At 35.9% G+C, this 18,878-nt stretch overlaps 1 protein-coding gene across 3 annotated transcripts in view; it reads left to right on the top strand.

The window, feature by feature from the left end:
- Positions 1-18,657, top strand: part of CSMD3 (CUB and Sushi multiple domains 3) — a 383,091-nt gene extending 364,434 nt beyond the window's left edge. For all 3 annotated transcript variants that reach the window (XM_054385441.1, XM_054385442.1, XM_054385443.1), the window contains 8 exons: positions 4,896-5,007; positions 6,150-6,329; positions 10,477-10,542; positions 11,090-11,248; positions 13,081-13,193; positions 15,173-15,260; positions 17,031-17,166; positions 18,498-18,657. In XM_054385441.1, coding sequence (XP_054241416.1) covers positions 4,896-5,007; positions 6,150-6,329; positions 10,477-10,542; positions 11,090-11,248; positions 13,081-13,193; positions 15,173-15,260; positions 17,031-17,166; positions 18,498-18,657 — 1,014 coding nt within the window. The remainder of the gene's footprint in view (positions 1-4,895; positions 5,008-6,149; positions 6,330-10,476; positions 10,543-11,089; positions 11,249-13,080; positions 13,194-15,172; positions 15,261-17,030; positions 17,167-18,497) is intronic.
- The last annotated feature ends 221 nt before the right edge of the window (positions 18,658-18,878 follow it).

Raw genomic sequence — 18,878 nt, forward strand, 5'->3', positions numbered from 1 at the left:
GATAATCTGATAAGGCAGCTACAAACCATAAGAGAGTCTAAACTGCCCTGCTACATCTGTGTTTTGTGTCTGGGCTGAAAGCTCCAGACACATGAAGAAGACTAGGCAGAAGAGTAACTAGCAGCTCCCCAATTTTATGTGGTGTCTGACTAGTAGGAGTTAAATAAAAATTGCTGATTGCCAGAAATGTGATGAAAGGTTGATTGAAATTTGAGTAGGTTTACAATGTGAAGTTAGTTTTTAAAAGCAAAGAATTTGTAAAGTTTCATGGCCAAAAATTTCTTTGATTTGCCATTTGTTGGTATTATTCCTACTTAGTAATTGTTTTATCAGTCTTTTGGTATTCAGATTGTGCTAGATAACAACCATATGCAAGTGGGAATATAATTGTCTCCATTTTCTTCAGAGAACGGAGTGCTGTTTTGTGCCAAGAGAGAATTTACTGGGGCAGTCTTTGCACTAACCTCCTTTTGGTATAATACAGTATTGTGCTAGAGGGCAACTCTTTATTCAACTGTGTAAGAAATGAATCATTGCAATGACCATTTTCTACAATTATATTTTCACAGTTTCTCTGGCATGTTAATGGCTTTTCTATCACTGAAGAAGCTAATGCAGAATTTCTCATTTGTGATATAGTTGTTGTAGTTGTGGATGAAAGCATCACTCACAGCTAACACGGAAATGTCAAAATAACCAGGCAAAATGTCAACTGATAAATAATTTCTAAAAGAATTGTAGCTGCTTGCAGGGTTTGTAACATTGATCCCACAGTTCTAAGGTTAGTGTCTAGCAGATTTAAACTGTATAAGCTATAGTTTCCTTTCCTAGCCAGCAACTTACACCTATGTACTAAATTTGGCTTTATATAGCAACCAAATGTCTGCTTGCATTTTCTGGTTACTTTAAGTATGGTTGCTTAGTTAATACAGAACAGGGTAAGAATATTGTTAGTACAGATGAAGCTGAGTTTTAGCTCTTTATTGAGTGAAAACAACAGTGAAAATTATCAGTTCTAGACAAGTTATTCTCTGTAGATCCTGGAAAGAAATATTACATTACCATATATTCAATAATGCCATGACTAATTTAAACCATCAACATATTATACATTGATTTCTATTATACTACAATTAACTTCCTATATAAATGAGATAATAAGCACTGTGTTCAGTTTTGGGGCTCTCACTACAAGAAAGACTTGGAGATGCTGGAGGGGATCTATAGAACGGTGATGAAGCTGGTGGAGGGTCTGGAGAAGAGGTCTTGTAAGAAGTGACTGAAGGAACTGGGGTCCTGGAGAATAGAAGGCTCAGGGGAGGCCTTCTCACTCTCTACAACTGAAGGGAGGTTGTAGCAAGGTGGGTGTCAGGACCCCAAGTAACAAGCAGTAGGATGAGGAAGTGGCTTCCAGTTGTGCTAGAGGAGGTTTAAATCAGATATTAGAAGAAACTTCTTCACTGAAAGGGTTATCAATACTGGAGTAGGCTCCCCAGAGAGGTGGTTGAATCCCTGTCCCTGTTGTTTAAAAGATGCATAGATGTTGTGTTATGGGACGTGGTTTAGCACCAGACTTGATAGAGTTAGTTCATGTCTGGACTCGATGATCTTAAAAGTCTTTTCCATCTGAAACAATTCTATGTGTCTATGATTCTATGATAATGACTTTTGCTTCCATCCATAGAAAAATACTGAAGATGGCATAGCCTTGGTTTCCTTTTGTCTGATAGATCCCTTTTCTACTACTTTAAACAATGGACTAATAGAGCTTATGCAACTGTTAAACAGGAACTTTGTAATGAAGAGGTAACAGAGTTTTGTGTAGGTTTTATTGTTTTGTATTGAATTCATCAGGCAGAAGTAGTTCAAGTTCTTCTTCATTCTAATAACATAAAAATACCAGTTTAGTGCTGCTTAGATTTCAGACATAGCATCCAAATGAGTAGCATCACTTGCTTTAATTGTTATGAATATGTACTTCCAGGATATTTGCTTTTCATCTGAGTATTTTGGATTTGACAGATCTACCTTAACAGTGTACTACAATGAAGACAAAACAGAACTTAGTCACTACAGATTTCATCTGTAATCTGGAAAATACATTACTCCTTGGAAAGAACCGGTGGTTTTGAAATATTTCTCCAAATATATTGCTAGGAACAGAGAAAATTGCTTATAGCACTTTCACTGTAAGCATTTGTAACACAAGATACTCCTGAGTTGAAGGAAAATTTTAGAACTCCTTAGACCAATCAGTCATCCGTGTAAGATTTATTACTTCTCATACTTTTCCAACACATGTTTTTGTAGAAATTCAGCTATTTTCCCCTACATCAAAGCCTGAAGGGAACCAAAGGGCATTCTGAATTTTGAAAGGAAAATAGCCACATTACAGTAGTGGTTGTACTGTGTTAGCTCTTGGGCTTTATTTTATGAAATGCCATATGAAACTTGATCTGCAGATGTGAAACAACATTGCAAATAAACTCCTTCTGTGAATGCAATGATTATAAAAACTTTAGTGTTGATTGCATTGTAGGAGGAAATTTCAAGGGTAGTGCTGCACCATCACAGTGTAGCTATCTCCATTCACACAGTCATCATCATCACTGCATTAATGGAAATGTAATTTAAGCCTTATCAGACACCATGTAATTTTCCTGGTTCCTTCTGCTTCTTAGAATCCTGAGGTCTGTGTCTTCACCTTGGTCAGTAGGGCATCTTAGTGTCAGAATCTGGAGTGCTTAACTGACTATAATGATAATGTGACTGCTTTTTCCTTCCCTTTTTTGGGGAGGGTTTGTTTGCTTGCTTGCTTTGGTGGTTTGGGTTTGGGGTTTGTTGGTTTGGGTTTGGTTGTGGGCTTTTTTTGTTGTTTGTTTTTTTTTGTTTGTTTGTTTGTTTGTTTGTTTTTGGTTGGTTGTTATTTTGGTTTGGGGTTTTTGCTTGTTTGTGTTATCATCATTGTTTTTTTCAGAGGGGGCTTGGGTATCTTTTTGTCTCTGTCACTCTTGATTTACCTGGGGTTATTTATACTGCTTATAATACACTTCCATCCCACTACAACTTCACATTATATTCCAATCTACTCTGTAAGGCACATTTTACCTATGTTAAATATTTACTCTTTTTTACACCTGAGACCCTATTCTGTCCAGGTTTGCACTTCTTTAAGTGAGCATGAATGGGTGGGCTGTTCACAGCAGTGAGATGTCTAGTGCTGAGCCTGTGTCATGTTTCTTATCATACCCACACTGTAGTCCTCTTCATGGTATCCTGTATCTCTGCTTTTCAGGGCCTTTGCTATTATTCCAGTGCCAGGCCTGTATTCCTGCATGACACTGGTGATATGTAGCTTCTTCTGCACATAATAGCTTATTGTTTCTGCTATGGATATAAAGCTGTTAGTCGTAGCCACCTGATCACAAGACAATTGGATGTTACAGTTAAACCAAGTTGTTAAAAAAGAACAACAAAACCCTAGACAGCTCAAGACAGAGGAAGTTTGGCAAGCTCTGCTCACAGGTCCTGCAAACTCCTCAGCCTGTTACTAGGCTACCAAGCTACAGATACAGTGAAGACTTAATGAGTCATATTGTCATTCACCTAAACTGTGATTCGAAACGTTAATGAAAAGAAATAGCTGATACTCCCCTGACCTTTTGTTCCTTTGGTATGAATTGCTGGGGATAGAGAAGCTTGTTTATCTTCACATTCTTTCATGAACTGAAGTCTAAAAACTTTCATTGTAGAGTAACTCATGAAAGTTATAAATATCTTATATTCTTCTAAGGAATATAAGAAATAAAAAGGATAGTGAATTGTTATAAATATTATATATTATTACTTCGTTATATTATTTTAGTGAAAAAAATCTATACTACTATCTTATACTTTATAAATGGATTCAGGTTGTGTGTTTTCTTCTCAGATTGTTCTTTCTCCTGTTAGAGAATAGCAAACATATGACCTTTGGATCTTAACAAAAGGAAAAGTGATAGTGATTTGAGGAATATCTAAACCACAAATGACACTATTGACAAGGTAGCTATGGCACAGAGATGTTCAAGCAGTATACAAGGAAACCTTTCTTCTTTCAGGATGGATTCAAACACTGTTGCACGTAGAACAGTTCTTCCCTAAACCTAAAGAGTACAGTGAACAAAGATACTTCATCTGTTTCATCAGCTGTCTCCACTAGTGCCTATATTCACGCTATATAACCAAAGATTCCAACATCTCGAGATTGGGAATTTTAAAGCCCGGAGAAGGCTGTATTGGAGCGCCACCTGCTGCTTTTGGCGTAACAGCACTGCAGAATGGACTTCTCCCAAAGTCTTTTTAGTCGTTTGCTAAAATTTTTATTTGCAATAATCACACATTCACACGTTGCTTGCAAGATTTTTTTTCTTTAAATGAGCAAGATTCAACTTTGACAGAATAAAATGGAAATAAAATTAAGTTCCTAATCAGATGTATATTAAGAAACTGCATTTAACAGTTAAGGGGAGATTGGGGGGGGGGGGGGGGTGTTTGATTCTTTGGGGATTTTTTGTGTGTGTGAGCGAGATTTAATGGGTCCTGGTTTTAAAGACAGTGTTGAAATATTGTCTTCCTTGGTATCAGAGAGACCACAGAAGCTAAGATTTCAATTCTATTCCACAGAGGATTTCAGTTTGGGGAAAGAGTAGTTTCAGTAACAATGAAGCAAATATTTATTCCGTATCAAAATGCTCCATTAAAACAATTTATTTTCTACAGAAAGATCATCACAGTTTATCAACCCTGTGTTATGTGAAGGAGCTTCCTATAGAATTTGGGGGGGTGAGGGGGGGGTGAAATCCCAGCTTGTACTTCCTCATAACAGTATTGCTGTGTTTTCTACCTTTCAACAGGTAGGAAATATTGTTCAGTTTCAGTGTAAAAAAGGACACCTTCTCCATGGCTCAACAACAAGAACTTGCCTTCCTGATCTTACATGGAGTGGAATCCAGCCAGAGTGTATACGTAAGTAAACAATAGATTCTTGATTTGCCATTTGTGATTATATTTTTTTTACAACAGTTTATACATATAAAAATAAATTTAAAAAAAATAATGAGGATAACAGACAGCTCTTCATCCAGGGAGATGCTGAAAATAGTGAATTTCTGTCTAAGAAAACATAGCCCTTCCAATGAAAAGAGATGGTGAGGACAACCATAATTTGTGCTGGAGCAGATAGTTACAATGAATTAAAGAGTTTGAGCTGTTTCCCAACTGAGAAGTATTTTGAGAAGGATAAAAAGGGATTGTAATTGGATTTTTTTTTAAATTTGAGATGGAGGAAATCTTACCTGCATAGAGGAAGTAGCACTTAATTTCCTAGACCTTTTTCATTTCAATAAATATTGCTAATCTACTGAAGACGTAACATTATGGTTAATCTCTCTAGTTTTTCAGCTAACCAGCTGCATTTTTGTGGAAATATCCTTACCTTATGAAGTCTGATTTTATAGAATCACTTGAGTGTATGGAGAGCATATCCACAGGAAAAAACAAAAACACATTAATGTTTCAGTTGGTGCTAGCATTCCCCCTAAGCAAACAGCAGATCAGTAGCTCAGTATGTTGAAAGATGAGCCCTGCTCTTGAGGGTATAATGGTTTTAAGACAACACAAGACAGATTCTGGTACAAGACACTTCAGATGAGGTTAGGAATGGTAATAAAAAATGTTTTTGTCTGATATTTATGCTGGCCTCACCTACAATGTTCACCTTCCATAGTGTTTTCCAAATGATCCATTTATTTACTGTTATGCAATGCCACATAGATATCATAAGTCATGAAAGTCACAAGCCACGATTGCTTTAAAACTGTGGTAAGCTTTGTGTTGTTTATGTTCCCATATGCAGACAAATAATTTTTGTTGTGTATGTGTATTTAAGATGGTGCTTGGTCCCTTGAAATCAAAGAGGACATTCTTAAAAAGCTCAGATCAATAATTTATAGACTACATAGTCATTTGAATGTGAATTTAAAACATAGTAATATGTTATTTTTATTGATTTTTTTCTTTGTTAATTATCTGTCAGAATGTGTATTGATTATTTTTTAAGAAATATTTTCCCCATTTCGACTGAAGGATATTTTCTCTTTTCTTTGTAGCTCACAGCTGTAAACAACCAGAAACACCAATCCATGCCAATGTTGCAGGAATGGACCTTCCCTCACTTGGTTACACATTGATTTATACTTGTCAGCCAGGCTTCTTCCTGGCAGGAGGATCAGAACATAGAGCCTGTAGGTCTGATGGCACATGGACTGGGAAAGTTCCAGTTTGTGAAGGTAAGCTCTTCTGTTTCCCACTGCATCTTTCATATTTCAGTGATTTTCTTTACTTTCAGTCTAATAACAGAAGACAGAAGACAGAAGGTAACTAATTGTTTGCTGGTTGTGTTTAATGGGACATGTACTTTCATGTAGTCTCACAGTTGCTGTCCCTTGTTCTCATGAGGGCCTTCAACTCACCAGATGTCTGTTAGAAATGCAATACAACAGAAAGGAAACAGTTCAGGAGGTTTCTGGATGTGTGGATCACGACTTGCTGACAGCTGGTGAGTGAACCAACTAGAGAAGGTGCCCTTCTGGACCTGTTTATTGTGAACAGAGAAGGACTTGTGGATGGTAAGATAGTTAGAGGATATCTTGCCCACAAAGATCACAAAATGATAGAATTTTTGATTCTTGGAGGGCTTTGGTCTGTTTAGGAGATCAGTTGACAGTGTCCTTTGAGTGGCAGTCCTGAAGGGTAAAGAAGTTCAAGAAAGCTGAGCATTCTTCAAGAAAGAAATCTTAAAGGTGCAGCAGAGGGATAAAAAAAAAAAAAAGGGGAGGGGTGTTTATGACATTGGGAAGAAGGGGCAGGCAACCCAGGAGGACTACAAAGATGTCATGAGGTTATACAGGGAGAAATTTGGCTAGCTGCCTTAAAAGACAATATGGGATGGGATCCACCTAATGGTATTGAGGGAGCTGATGTTACTGCTCACCAAGCCACTTTCAATTGTTTACCAACAGTCCTAGTTGACAGAGGAGGTCACAGCTGAATAAAAGTTAGCAAATGTTACGGCCATTTATAAGAAGGGATGGAAGGTGGATCCAAGGAACTACAGACCTGTCAGTCTGCCCTTAGTGCTGGGGAAGGTGACATCAGCTCAGGTGTGAGTATCAATCTGCTTCAACTGAGGTCAGTTGTGTGAGATTCAACAAGGCCAAGTGACAGGTAATTCACTTGGGTCACAGCAACCCCATGCAACACTACAGGCTTAGGGAAGAGTCACTGGAAAGCTGCTTGGCAGAAAAAGACCTAAAAGTGTTGGTTGACAGCTGAATATGAGCCAGTAGTTTGCCCATGGGATAAGAAGGCAAATAACATCCTGGCTCATATCAGAAATAGTTTGGCCAGTAGGGCTAGGGAAATAATTTTCCCCCTCTACTCAGCACTGATGAGGATGCATTTTGAATACTGCCTTCAATTTTGGGCCTCTCATTACAAGTACGCTGAGGTGCTCCATGTGTCCAGAGAAGAGAAATAAGCTGGTAAAGGGTCTAGAGAGGCTAAAGGGAGACCTTATCACTCTCTGTAACTATGTGAAAGGAGATTGTAGCAAGTCTGGGATTGGTTTGTTCTCCCCAAGTAACAAATCAAAAGATGAGAGGAAATAAAGTCAAATTGCCCTAGGGCAGGTTTAGATTGGATATTAGGAAAAAAAAATTCTTTACCTAAAGGGTTGTCAAGCATTGAAACAGGCTATTCAGGAAAGCAGTTGAGTCACCATCCCTGGAGATGTGATGCTTAAGGATGTGATTTAGTGGCGGGCTTGTCAGCGTTAGGTTAATGTTTGGACTCAATGATCTCCAAGTTCTTTTCCAACCTAAATATTATTCTACTCTAGTACTGGAGAAGGTACGTAAAGTCCAAGTAGATGTTTGAATCATTGCATGGAATTAAGCCATAGGACATAATACAATTTTATATTTGTATGTAAGCAACAGTATACTTGCAAACAAATGCATCTACTTTGTCATTGATGTAGTGATGTACTTTGTTATGGCAGGGCATGTAGAATCTCCTAGCAAAACTGGTGTTTTTCATGTGAAATCATAAACATCCTCAAGTGTAAAAGCTGTGTGGAATTTTATTTCCTGAATAATTAAAGCACCTTCAGATCACTCATACCTAATGTTTCAGATGGTTATCTCCAGGGCTCTTTCACAGGCTATATAGCCAAACACTGTTACTTGAAAGGGAAATAGGAAATGAATATTTTGTATTACTAAAAAAACCAGATGTCCTGGCATTATGTGCCAGGCAAGTGCTGGGGGAGAATTGAACAGAGCTTTGGGAAAGTGTTAGAAAGCAAGCTGCCAGGAAGCTTATGACTTGTTCAGCACTGAGGAGTTGTTTTGGCAGAGCCAAATGTAATTCATGGGTTGTATTTTGATCCAATAATTTTTTGCTGATGCTATTGAAACCAGAAATATTAGCTGTCCTATCTGATTATAAGAAACTTCTACTGGAAATTTTTTTGAGGTATTATGTGACAATTATGAGTGTATCTCTCTTGTCATATAACTTAGTTTCCCAATGTCCTAAAGCAGTGTTACAGAAATACAAAAAAAAATTTAGGTCTGTTTAGCCATGGAGAAAGCTAAAATTGAGGAACATATTGTAAAGTATTAAGTCTAATTAGATAAAATATTTTTAAATTTCTTAATTCTTAAATATTTTTAAATTTACCTGTCACAAACGGATGAAACATCTCTCTTCTATGCAAGGGAGAAGAGTACCAGGTTAGGTTGTTCACCTGTGATTGTGAACTTCAAACACTGGATGAAAAGGAACAAAGTATTTGGAGCAGAGTGCTCTGAAAGAGTTTGTAGGGAAATTAAACTGGAGCTTGGCCCTTTACAAAACTGCAGTCTTGGAAATCATACTGAGAGAATACACAGATCTACGAACCTAAACTCCATAGATAGCCTGTTTTAGTTGTGGGTTTGTGTTTAAGAATTGTATTTAAATTTTTTTGTGTATTTAAAATTTTAGTTTGGACCTTGACTAGAAATGTGTTCCGTTTGAGAAGACTGATTGACTCAGCAGCTTTTTATACTAAAATCCTCTGGAAAGTATAGTCTAGATATTTCTAACCTGAACTTGATGCAGACAGAAAGCATATGCTATTGAAGCAAGTCCTCCAAGTCAACCATGTTCAGTGAAGTTCAGTAAGTTTCTTTCAAAGTAGAGAGAAAATGGAGATTAATCAATCAGTAGTAACAAGCATGAGAACTTCAGGCTGAATTCCAGCCTTCTGCCCTTGTTTCTCACCAGTTTAAATCTATATAACAAGAAGAAGCCTTCTGTAATAACCTAAAAGTTATGCTCAGTTAAAAAAAAACCAATATTCTCAGTACATCTTGCTAAAGTTTCCTTTCAATGCAGAAAATGCTTCACTCAGGGAGAAAGACGTTCCTTTTCTTGTGTATTTTTCTCTAGAGGATAGATCAGAGAGAAAAGGTCTGGGTTCAAAGCCAAGATCCAAAATACTGAAGTAATCACTGAAGCAAGGAATGGAGTGCAGTGCTGCATGAGAGTATTCTACATTAGGAGACAGAATTATATGTCCTCTTTATAGTCTAGTGAATCCAAATTACTTTCTGCAAAATAAAATAGCTTCAGCTGCAGGAAATGACACTGTCCCATTGCATTTAGTTCTTCATCTTCAGTGGTGGGAGAGTTCCTGCTAAGCAGAGAAGAAATTAAATTCTCCAAATTCCAGTGCTCAAATCACCTGAGTAGTTGGAGGTACTGTGGACAGTCTCATTTGTTTCTTTCTGTTGTTATTCATTAAAGAAACAGTGACTTTTCCCCCCGTTGCTAAGGGATTAAGCATATATCTTTGGGTTTTCAATCTTGAACACAAGATGTCTCACTCAGTACTACTGAAGATGATTAAGTCTTAGAGAGAAACATGTTTTTAAACACCCTTGTTAAGCATCTCTTAACTGTTTTGGTGTTACATTACTTAGGGTCAAAACACTAATGTCAGTGCTGTTTTGTTTGGATGTCAGTTTAAATGATCTAACTTGCCTCAGACATGTTAGAGGACACCTCACATATTAAGTACCCAGTCCAGGCCTGTGAATTCTGAAACAGATTCTGAAGTGAAAGTTGTTTGGGTATTGTAAATAAATTTGGTAGCATCCAGGTGACTAACTTAGAAGAAAACATGTCAATGGAATAAATTGGTGGGCATGTGCTCCTGTGATTCTAAGACTTGATAATGACTGAAATCTCATTCATATCTGAGTTTGAAACTTTATCTTATAACAAATAAATATAACGAATAAATTTCATTATAGAAATTGTTTTCCTGGTTTCTATGTAATATAGTTGCTATTGATTTGTCTTTCTGTCATTCATTCTTTCTAACAGCTGGTTCCAAAATATTAGTGAAAGATCCCAGACCAGCTTTGGGAACACCGAGTCCCAAACTAAGTGGTAAGTACTTTGAGGTATATGAGAATCTATGAGAGTGCATTAAATGGTGTTAGAGTAGGTATTACATTAACAGAACAAACCCATAATTAATTAAATTATTCCTCAATGTTTAAGGCCATCTGGACTATATGGTATTTGTTGTATACATACACAATTTCTGTTATGGGATGAGAGCTTTCTGCAAAATTTAATCCTAGCTGAATGTCCCTGACCGTCTGTGCTGGCATAGAGAATATTCTGCAGCTGTTTGCAGCTGTTAAATTAGATTTTGTGAAGTTGGTTTATGTGTAGGACATGTCTATATTTGACTAAAGGAGCAAATGAGGGTAGAGTTGTGGTTGTGTACTTCAGAACAAATATGTTTCTTTCATAAATATTCATGCCAGGTTTCTATGCTTTATATATGAAGATTATGCCTAATAGACTTTAAAATAGAAATGGTGAAGTAGAGAAAATGCTAATATTTATCATATATCATGTTGGATGCTTGACTTCATAAATATTAAATATTATAATATGTTTTGAAATACGTTTGATGTCTGTATAGTTCCTGATGATGTATTTGCCCAAAATTATATATGGAAAGGATCTTACAATTATAAAAACAAGAAACAGCCCATGACTTTGACAGTCACCAGTTTCAATGCAACTTCAGGAAGAGTAAATGCAACACTTACAAACAGCAATATGGAATTGCTACTATCAGGTATGAAAAAAGAAAAACTCACTTCTGTTTATTTTTTTATGCCTTATATATATTGGTTCCCTGCATAGCACTACAGTTATTAACATCTGGAAACTTCCTTGCCTTATCAAATAAATTTTCATTCTAGTTCAGTTTGTTTTCAAAAGTAGGGATTCTTCCACCTTTTCCTTCTCTCGCCATTTTTAATTTCCTAGATTTTTATTATAGTTTGAGTTAATAGTCAATAAGGAGTGAAAGAATTGTCCTGATTCTTGTGCTCTGGTTTCAGATTTCATGCAATCTTTGTTTATTATATTCTAGTCCCTGCCACACAGAGCACTGTTGCTGTAATTATGTTGGCACAATTATGCACAATTTTCTACACTGTGAACCATTAGTAAAAACTGCAGCTAATGCTTTACAGGCAAGCAAACCAAAAACACAATTTTAAAAAAAAATCTGAGTTTATAGTTTTTGTGGATTTTTCAAACTGTTTCATTCTTAATATTGAGAGATTTCAGCCACACAGACAATGGACCAGTCATACAAGAGGAGTGGCACGTTATAGCACAGGGGTATGAATTAGCATAAAAGAAACACCTGGCATCAATATTATCACTCAAAATTTAGCTTCTTAAAATTTTGCCTTCTGTCTACAATATTTTTTGCAAGGTCTGAAGAAGCCTAAAAATCACAGTTATATACTGACTGTTATATACTGCTGGTTTTAATCTGGTTCATCATTTAAGGACTTCTTTCTCTGAAGTAGTTTAACATCACTTTTATCACAGTGCTCTTAGCAAGGACAGAAGTGACAGAACATTAAATTGTTGGAAAAAGAGAGGGGGAAAAGTTCAGCCCATGTATTTCTGGGAGAGGTGGTCTACAGGAAGAATGCTATGAGACAAAGAATCCAATATCTCTGTGGAACTCACAGTTTCTAGCATCTAGCAGAGTGGTCAGGTTTTGTCAATAGATTTGTCTGCTGAAGGTATTTTGTAGCTGTCCTTTGAAGAGCGACTGTGAAGCCATACGTGGACTGAATGTTATGTGAAGTATTTTCTGGCTTGTAACTGTTTTCATTCTGATTGTCTGAGTGAATTTATTCTATCATGTGATGTCCTTTTGGTTTCAGCCATGTAATCTCAAAGAGGTTATTCCTCCACTAGAGAGGAATGCTCCAGTACATGTTAGGGGTTGACCTGATGAAAAGCAGCTCTGCATGGAAGGACCTTGGAATTCTGGTGGATAACAGTCAAGGTCCAGCAATGCATCAGTAATGGTGCCCCTGTGAGCAAGAAGGCTAATGGTATCCTGTGGTGCATTAAGAGGTTGAGGGAGGTTCTCTTCCCTCTGTGCTCTGTCTTAATAAGGCTGCATCTGGAATACTGTGTCCAATTCTGGACTCCCCAGTTCCAGAGTGACTAGGAAGAACTTGAGAGAGTCCAGTGAAGGGCTGTGAAAATATGTAGGTAGCATCTGTCTTATTAAGAAAGGCTGATAGACCTGGGGCTGCTTATCCTGAAGAAGGCTGAGATGGCATTTGATCAATGGTTATCAATGTTGTCAATATTTTTTCTGTCTAAGACTTGTTACCATAACTGTTAAGTAGCAGCTGTGTGTATATGGTTTCCCTCCTGCCCTCTCTACAGGCTAAGCTAAAAACAGTTTCTATTGAGATCCTGTGATAATTGAAATACTTTCACAAAAGAATGCATCTTGCTAAATTGCACTGTTGGTAACAGTGCTGCCTATTTTTCCCACTTTCCCTTTTTAAGGCGATAGACTACATGCTTAAAGATTAAATTGTTCCTCTAGTCAACACAAATAATTTTTGACGCTATATTCTACAGGAGTGTATAAAAGCCAGGAAGCTCGGCTAATGCTCCACATATATCTCATTAAAGCCCCTTCCCATACATCTGTGAGCAAGTTGAAAGAGGAAAAATGGGCTATGGATGGTTTTGTAAGTACATTTCTGCTATAAAAGAGAAAGATTGTTTGTCTTTGTAAACATGCTGTTGTTCTACATCCTGAGATGTACCAAAAAGAATCTTGTTTAGGAATGCTGATTTGTTAAATGAAATGAAAATTTTATTGTAAGATAGAGATCAGTCTGAGGGACTGCTAGGCACAATTATATCGCATGTTAACACAGAAGCCTTTCTTTTACTTCTCTTTGAATTTCATTTCAATATATTGAGACATATTATCAATTTATAACAATATAATATATGTAAAAAATAATATAATACAAACGTTTCTCATTAGGCCAGAAGTCATATTTTATTTTTTTGGCAATATTTTAAGAAATACCGTGAGAAAGCTGAAATGTTTTGTGTGCAGGGAAAACAAAATAGATTGCTCCAATTAAGCATTAAATTCCTTAGAGGTTCTGGGTCTGAGCCTATTCTTTGAAAGAGAGGAGAAGAGGAGAGGTGAAGGCGAGGAGTAAAAAGAAGTAACAGCCCAGATGGCTGGGATGTGTTTAAAACATGAGAAGGAAATCCCTCCAGAGAATAGTCAGGAAAAACAAGCAATGCCCAAGATAGTGCTTAAGCCTGTAAAAAGCTGAGTATGTTAGGGGCCTGAGACACTTTAGCAGACAAGAAAATATTTTTTTCAGAGAAGAAAGGGCTTATCATAATTTGGATTATAATGAACACTCATGCATCCCTATTACACTACCTTATTTTTGAAGGTGTCTGTTTTCTTACATTTCATATACTGGTAAAGCTCTACAGGGAAACCAGTGTGGGTGCACATGCCAAAAGAGCAGAGGTGCACACTGAAGTGTGTGCATAAACGTACAACTTGTGGCACTACTTCAAAAATAATTTTTAAAAAGGCAGAAAACCAAAACCAGAGCAAAAAAAGCTAAACCACTTAAATAATATATACACTTGTAAAAGGGCTAAACTTCATTGGTTTGTGTAAACTTTGGGCTGCATGAGCATGCCCCTGAGGTGAAAAGGATATGGTAAAAGGAAAAATTTTACTTTCAGACTTCTAAATGTGTAAAAGTATACAGAAGAGTCCTGGCATTCCATATGCTATTTGCATACTGTTCTTATTTAACTATTTATTTATTTATGTATTAATCTTGGAATAACTCAGATAGGCTACTTTACCCCAAAGTAAGGTATTCACCTGAGAAACACAACCTTTCTTCCAAAAAAAAAAAAAAATTAGCTTCAGGTCATTTCTGAAAATATACTGTTGCCTTGAGAAAGAGAAGCTTAAGGGAAAACTTGGAAAAAAAACTGTCTCAGGACCCTGAATTTAAACCTAATAATTATCCTGGGAAGCAAGTACCTGTAAATTTTAATAAGACATGTTTAGAATGTACTTACCCTAATAAGGGAGATATTAATAGACTTTCAACTGTTTCCTCCCTCCCACAAGTCTTTTAGCTTATTAAAACATATTTTGCTCTTGTACCAAAGCTTCATTCAATATTCTTCTGGTCTACAGCTGTATAATTAAGTAATTATTGGGATAAGAATGGTGAAAGATTGATTGAATGCAGTCTTTTTTATTTACTTTTAAAGTAATCATTAAAACATCAATATTTGCGTGCTTAGGATTATCAACAATATGACTTTTGGCATCTACTTCCTAAGCAAATCGTGCAGTTAGGAAGCATGTAAGATGCTTTTAAATCCTGACATCTTGAATTGCCAGAAACTTTTAAGTTCTCTCAGTTTTAATAAATAACGTAGCTAAAAGTAGTACAAAATACTATGTATGACCATAAACCACCATAAATAAGTTGCTGCTTTAGCAGTTCTGTCTTCAATATTGAATTTCCTGGGGGCGGGGGGGAAAGATACTTTTTAATAGAGAATAAAAGCTGACAGTCAAACATATTAGGATATCTCTCTTCCAAATACCTACTTGTAACAAACTTTTCCCCATTTAGTTCAGAGTACTTTTTGTCTACAGGTGTCTGCTGAACCTGATGGAGCAACCTATGTTTTTCAAGGATTCATCCAGGGTAAAGATTATGGACAATTTGGACTTCAAAGATTAGGTATTCAGCAAATTCTAAGCTTTTGCCTGTTCATTGTTCCATGTCCTGTTTTATTATGTCCAGTAGTGTTAGGGTATCTACAGGATGTTATCAGTATTGACATTTTATGGAATATTGAGATATCAATATATTTAAAATGTCATTTAAGTCATAGTTACAAAGTGTGTTTTGTCAGAGGTTGTAAAGAGTTGTTGCTGCCTAACAAGATACTGCTTAGTACAGCTATAGATTTGTGATCTTTTGAGCAAAGATTTTCTATAAGTGTGTGTAAAATGCATTCAGTTACTATTTAAAAAAACCCATGCTATAGAATGCTTTGCTAACTTTATCTCTTACTCATGTTGCTGAAACAACATTTCACCTAAATATTTTCTAGAAGAGTGAAAATGTTACATTTCCAATTAAATCTTTATGTTACTTTTAAGAAGAAAAAAAATAATTACTTGATAAGCATTTATTTCCTAAAAAAATTGACTTCTTGGTTCTATTCATGCAGTTCTACACCAAACTAATAATCTTTATTCTTTCTTGGAGAGGACAGCTTTGGTCACAGAGCTTTTTAATAACATTCTGTTGCACTTTTAAAGAAAAATATGTTAATTTACTTTTACTTCATTTATGTCTAATTTACTCCTTAGAGTCCTTATCTCCAGGTGAAATTCCCCTACAGTTTTCCTCACAGCATTTAATTTATTTTTCTGAATACTTGTTTTTCCTTATTTTAGTATATTGGTTATGTTAATATTTATTTCTATTTGCTTCTTGTTTTAATCTCTATATATTGCCTTGTAAGACCAAGAAAGTCAGAAAATATTATGCTGTATACTATTCTAAAAAGGTCGAGATCAAAGCTCTAAAAAATAACTTTGAAGCTGTATTGCTATTCCTTTTCTGACATTATAAAGGAGTATATCTTGTCTGTGTAGATAATCTAGATAAGATGTTCTTCAAACATGCAGCACATCATACTTTTTAATTTTTAACTCTAACTGGCTTTAGCTCTTCACAACAGTTACTACCTCTTTCGCAGTGCCTAATGAAATTAACATGGTGAAATTTCAGTTTGCCTCTTCAGATGTTTTACCCTTTCCTTGAGATCATGTTTGTTTTCTAAAATGTACAAATATCAGCAATATTATCAATCTAACATACACATCATTATAATTTTTTCTTGGGTAATGTAGAACATTAATGTGGATTTAATAACATCCAAAACTTGAATCACATACTGAATTGTGCAATATTTACTACATAAGAGTGTAGGTATTGTTCTCCCAACACATTGCATCCACTTACTAAGCACAATATGATATCTACATTTACTTTCCAGATCTCAGCTTACAGCTGTATGTATAGAGCTGAACAATTTATAATCACAGAATCATAGAATTATTAGGGTTGGAAGGGACCTCAAACATCATCTAGTTCCAACCCCCCTGCAATGGGCAGGGACACCTCACATTAAATCAGATTGCTCAGAGCCACATCCAGCCTGGCCTTAAAAACCTCCAGGGATGAGGCTTCCACCACCTCCCTGGGCAACCTGTTCCAGTGTCTCACCATCCTCATGGTGAAGAACTTCTTCCTGACATCCAATCTGAATGTACCCATTTCTGTTTTTGCTCCATTCCCCCTAGTCCTATCACTATCTGACACCCTAAAGAAGTCCCTCACCAATGATGAAAAAGTGTTACTGAATTCTGAAGTTACTGAGTAGTATGTGCACAGGATAATACATATTATATTATTTTGTCTTACTATTCTGTTTAGGTCTTAATATGTCTGAAGGTTCAAATTCTTCTAATCAACCACATGGTACAAACAGTAGTTCAGTGGCCATTGCTATCCTTGTGCCTTTCTTTGCCCTTATATTTGCTGGTTTTGGCTTTTATCTTTATAAACAAAGGTAAGTACAAATTATTTGGTGTTTCTATTGCCTTCAGTCTTTTTTAGAGTGAATAAAATTTTCTGTAAAACCACAAAATGTTTGCAGAATATGCTTGTAGACAGTTCTTCCTACCTCCATTAAGGTCTGGCACAATGACTGAGAGAGATCAGTTTATTGTACTATGCTGTACTACCTATTCCTACGTATTTAAAAGGTTATAAATTTCTCTCTTTATGATAACAAAATGGGTACTATAAATTATTGGCCTATAGGGAATAATATAATGGATAGAGTTAGTGTGCACTTGCTGTAGAGTGCTTGCATTGTAGGTTGTTTTTTTTTTACATGACAGAATTATGAGGCATATCTCAAGTAATTTATTTTAACGCCTGCTCTGTTTATTAGCTTCTACAACTATTATGTCATTGAGAGATTTCATTATGGAACTGTTTCTACATCTGAAATTATTAGTTCATATGCAATTACTTTACCTACCCACCAGTCTTCTCAGTTTCATTAGTTTAAGGTCAAGAATTTTGTCCATGTTATCGAGGCTGGTATTCATTCTTTGGATTTAGTGTCAAGTAGTCTTCCTATAGCTTTCAATCATTCAATGGCTAAAGAAAATTTAATCACTTCAATGACAAGGCAATTCTTTGCCTACTACCTGTCAAAATGGTGGTACACATCTGATAATAATATACAGTAATATATCCTGCAGGATAACATTAGTTTAAAACATGTTCCACCATTTTTAAATGGCAGCACATGTTTTTGAACTGCTTCAGAAGGTGAAAAAATACTCATATAATTTATTATACATTTGTTATTAAGTGCATCCTGTAAGCACTTGTCTTTGCATTTTATATTGTTGCTTTACAATAGAATATGCATTTTGCATAACAATACATATGAAATATTTGCAAGGGATTGAACTTTGGTATTTTGAATTATTTGCTATAAATGAAGATCTTTCACTTATAAATTCAGTCTTGTTGAGTCTCCAAAGGGAAAAGAAAATGGGGAATAATTTCCTCTTTATAAGGTTTTGTTGCGCTCCTAACTATTTATCATCTGATCATCCAGGTGGAAATACCTGCTTCTTCTCAGGTTTTTAACTAAGATTTTAATTGAACAGCATTTTAAATGAATTATAAATCCCTTAATCTGTGTAAAGAGAGTATCAATTGTTAGCACAGAGAATGAGAATAGAAAATTTGTATGTAAAGTTGAGATGTTGCATTTAGCTCCCATAACTGGAATCGGAAGCTAAATTCTGTTTGGATTCTTAAACGACATCCAAGTCAATGAGGAAAACTGCAGTTACAAATACTTTCTTTCTTCTACAGGACTGCACCTAAAACACAGTATACAGGATGCTCTGTACATGAAAATAATAATGGACAAGCTGCTTTTGAAAACCCCATGTATGACACAAATGCAAAGTCTGTGGAAGGGAAAGCCGTACGATTTGACCCCAACCTGAACACCGTTTGCACAATGGTATAATGCGGTAAAGAGATATCTTGAAAGTCTGGAAATTGACACACAACACAGTGCACACAGTTCACTGATTAAAAAGAAAAAAAAAATTAAAAAAAAAATTAAAGCACACTTTTCAGGATATACTGGGTCACCTTTTCCTGAGGATGATAGACAAAAATGGGTAATGGTTATTTTGTTTTGACTTTGGTTTTCATAAACTGGATCAAGAATTCTTCTTCGTGTAT

This window comes from Indicator indicator, chromosome 12, assembly GCF_027791375.1.
Source record: "Indicator indicator isolate 239-I01 chromosome 12, UM_Iind_1.1, whole genome shotgun sequence".
Lineage (NCBI taxonomy): Eukaryota > Metazoa > Chordata > Aves > Piciformes > Indicatoridae > Indicator > Indicator indicator.